This window comes from Poecilia mexicana, unplaced genomic scaffold (assembly GCF_051168715.1).
Source record: "Poecilia mexicana isolate PSO_F unplaced genomic scaffold, ASM5116871v1 scaffold_16, whole genome shotgun sequence".
NCBI lineage: Eukaryota > Metazoa > Chordata > Actinopteri > Cyprinodontiformes > Poeciliidae > Poecilia > Poecilia mexicana.
The window spans coordinates 9,483,059-9,486,697 of NW_028263385.1; the positions used below are offsets into that span (position 1 = coordinate 9,483,059).

General features: G+C 42.1%; 1 protein-coding gene across 1 annotated transcript; it reads right to left on the reverse strand.

The window, feature by feature from the left end:
- Nucleotides 1–234: 234 nt before the first annotated feature.
- On the reverse strand, nt 235–3,210 carry pou3f1 (POU class 3 homeobox 1). Its single transcript, XM_014987347.2, has one exon. The coding sequence runs from the start codon at nt 3,172–3,174 to the stop codon at nt 2,047–2,049; it is 1,128 nt and encodes a 375-aa protein (XP_014842833.1). The 5' UTR covers nt 3,175–3,210; the 3' UTR covers nt 235–2,046.
- Nucleotides 3,211–3,639: the final 429 nt, after the last annotated feature.

A 3,639-nucleotide genomic window follows, 5' to 3' on the forward strand; every position in this document is an offset into this window, starting at 1 on the left:
AAAATAACTGTTGTCAAATCCCTTAAACAGCACATGTACACAGCTTCTGCTTTCAAACGATGCTTTGTTACATAACCAATCACTGCACCTAAAGAAAAAAAAAAGAGAAAAAGAGAAAAAAAACACAGTCTGATCTGCCTCAGCTTCATGTTCATCCTGTTTGCCTGCTGATGCTCTACAATAAACGGTAACAAAACAGCGACTGTTTTGGATCCAAATGAAGACAAAAGACAATTTATTGTATATATGTTTTATGTAAGTAATAAAATATTACTATAACATAAATATAAATGTGACTTTGCAGTCTACATTTAGCAATCAACAAACAACCAATGTCATAAAGAAAAAAAAAAAAAGGAAATCCACAACAAAACCATCGACAGAGCTAAACAAACAAAAAGAGCTCCAAACACTTTTTAAGAAATAAATATTTATATATATAAATGGTCAGATTCATAAATGAAATCATATTAAAATATCTTCTTGGAATTAGTAAGTGTACAAAACTGCCCGGAAAGAAAAAAAAAGAAAGAAAAAGAAAAAACAAACAAAAACAATATCTCAGAACAAATACAAGTTTACATATTGGACATATTTACAGATCGGAAATAATCCTGGCAACATTTTCTCTAAAACGTTTCTTTTTATTATTATTTTTTTCTTGAAAAAAAGAAAGTATCCCTCATTAGTGTTGAAAAGCACTGCTGTGTTATTTATTTTCATTTTTTATTATCATTATTTTTTTACTGATCCAACATTGAGAACTGACACAACGCATGAGATTTTCAGATTTCCTTACAAGTCGAAAGAGAACAAAATAAATAGATTTAAAAGAAAAAAAATCCGTTTTTTTTTTTTTCTTTTTCTCCCAGTACAGCCATCTAAAATAATACAGTCTTTCTATGGAACGAAGGTAATTGGTAGATATGCAATCAGATTCAAACAGCAAATCATGTACAGGCGTGATATATTCTACAGATACCTGAGTTATTCTTCGGTTTTATTGTTAGACCAAATGTTTTCTTGAAATGTTTTGAGTTTTAGCAGACTAGCAGACAGTTTCGGTGACAGAAACAACACTTTTATAAACAAACAATAAAATAATAATAACAATAATATTAGCGGAAAAAAATAAGTGCTCCATGCAAAGAATATATTTTCTAAAAAGAACAAAAACAAAATGCGAATAAAAAAAAATCATAACATACATTTTAGCGTCTGATGCTGTTTGCACATTTCGACGTGATCAGTTGGAAAACTTTTTATTATTATTATTATTTATTTATTATTTTTAAGGCATGCCCTCAGAACTTTAAACGTTCTGTTGCATTGGACTTTAACTGTAAATGTATCTGACAGATGTTTGATTCACGATTTTCCAACACTTATCCACCATCAAGGAAACAGGAAAAACAGCAAACAATAAACAAAAACAAACTGCTCCGTTGAGCAAATGATGAGCAAAATTCAAAACACGGTTTGCAGGTAAAGACACTTAAGTTAAAGTATTTGCAAAAAGACAGAAAAATAATTATATTATAATGAAAGTGTGCACTCATATTCAGAAATCTGGTTGAGCAGTTTGAGACTGAAAAAAAAGCACAAAAAAGTTCATTCAGTGTGAGCCATTTATCTCCAGTGTTAATCATTTTTCAGACGACCACCTCATTCTAGTGATGTCCAAGAGTTCATGGTGCACCAGGAGGAGGAGATCGAGTCTAACATTTCAGTACAGCCAACTTTTACTTTAGATATATTTTTCCTCTCTTTGATTTTGGTAAATAAAAGATATTTGCTTCAATTTGAATGCGCATGGAATCAGTTTTAGCGATTTTTTTTTTCTGTTTCCCTATCATGTTCCCTTCTGATTTTTATATCCGATTAACTTAATCTCCGAAAACTAAAAGGAAAAACTGATCTTGTGTTTTATTTTTTTTCTCTTTCTCTCCCTTTCGGGAGAACAAAAGTTCAACTTAAATACTGTAAAACTCCACTGTCCCTTTCCCTTTTTTTCTCTCTAAATGCTCGGATTGTTCATGAAAACAGTCACTGCACAGGACTCTGTAGTGTGCGGTGTAGTGGAGGGGTCTCTGCCTGGGAATATACGTCCTCCATATTCGGGTGCGGGACCCCCACCGGTGTCATTCTTTTCTCTTTTTGTCTTCTGTTGCAAAACCAAACGCGGACCACCTCTTTTTCCAGCTGCAGAGTGCCAGCTAAAGTGCTGATTTCGTGAGCGGATGGCTTTGGGCATTTCAAGAAGTGGTTCTCCAGCGCCCCTTTCACCCCAACCTCAATGGAGGTCCTCTTCTTTCGTTTCCTGCCCTGCGCGGCGATCTTGTCCAAATTGGTGGGGCTCCCCGTGTTCGAGTCTGTCTCCTCCAGCCACTTGTTAAGCAGTGGCTTAAGTTTGCACATGTTCTTGAAGCTGAGCTGCAGCGCCTCGAACCTGCAGATAGTGGTCTGAGAAAAGACGTTTCCGTACAGGGTGCCTAAGGCCAAGCCCACGTCCGCCTGCGTAAAGCCCAGCTTGATCCGCCGCTGCTTGAACTGCTTGGCGAACTGCTCCAGGTCGTCGGAGCTGGGCGCGTCCTCGTCCGAGTGGTCCTGGTGGTGGCTGAAAGCCTGCTGGGGCGACTCCATCTGGTTATCGTGGCTGCCTGTCTCGTCGTGGAGCGGATCCCGCATGCCGTGGTGCAGGGCGCCCGGCTGTGGACTCAACATCGCGTTGAGGTTTGTGTATCCGGGCTGGGAGTAGACGAGCGACTGGTGGCCGTTGGAAGCCGGGGACAGCGGGGACAGGTGGTGCGTAGTAGCGGGCGCCCACGAACCGTGGTGCGCGCTCTGCGTCTGCTGGTGCACCAGGTGAGATCTGTGGTGGAAGCCGCTGGTCAAGTCCTCCCTGCTCGCCTGAACGCCGGCTTTGTGCTCCTGCTGACCGATGTGGGTGCCACTGGACCAGTCGGTGTTGGAGGTGGGCAGCCACTGATGGTGCGTCAGGCTCATCGGATGCCCCGTATTGGTAGCCGCGAGCCCCTGCAGGTACTCGTGGTGCATCATTTTTTGCACTTCTCTATAGGTCGTCCCTTGGTGCATCCTGTCCGAATCCGGATGCATGAGCGGGTTGGACGGTAAGGAGTTATTCCTCGGGATGTACTGAGCTGTTGTCGCCATGGCTCCAACTTGGAAAACTGACGAGCGCTTCGGAGGTCTCCGGGCTTTAGAGCCAAAAACGCAACAACCTGCTCTGGGAGGTCTTCGGGAAGAGCGAAGACACGCCTCCCCTCGGCTTGTATTGGCTCCTCTCCGACTCAAGCCCACTGGAGAGAAACTCAATAGGCGCACGCTTTCAGAGGACGGCGTGCGCGATGGATGGAGGTCCGGTGTTACATATGTTAGAGAAAAAACATATGTTCTACTTATGAAATGTCTCTTTGAGTTTCTGTGCGCACCTGCTCACAGACTCTGCGTGTCTTCTAAATGTTCTCGGTATAGAAGGTGAGCAGGAGCTGCAGCAGCGGGGTCTGATTGGGTTTCCACAGGTTCAGATCGGTTGTTTTGCAAATAACCACGTGGGGGAGTACGGAGATCTTTCTGAAGGGTTGCCCCCCCTCTGTCTTTATCACACACACACATGCA

Excerpts from the sequence above, each read along its gene's own strand:
- pou3f1 (XM_014987347.2), bottom strand. The coding sequence starts at position 3,174 with ATGGCGACAACAGCTCAGTACATCCCGAGGAATAACTCCTTACCGTCC.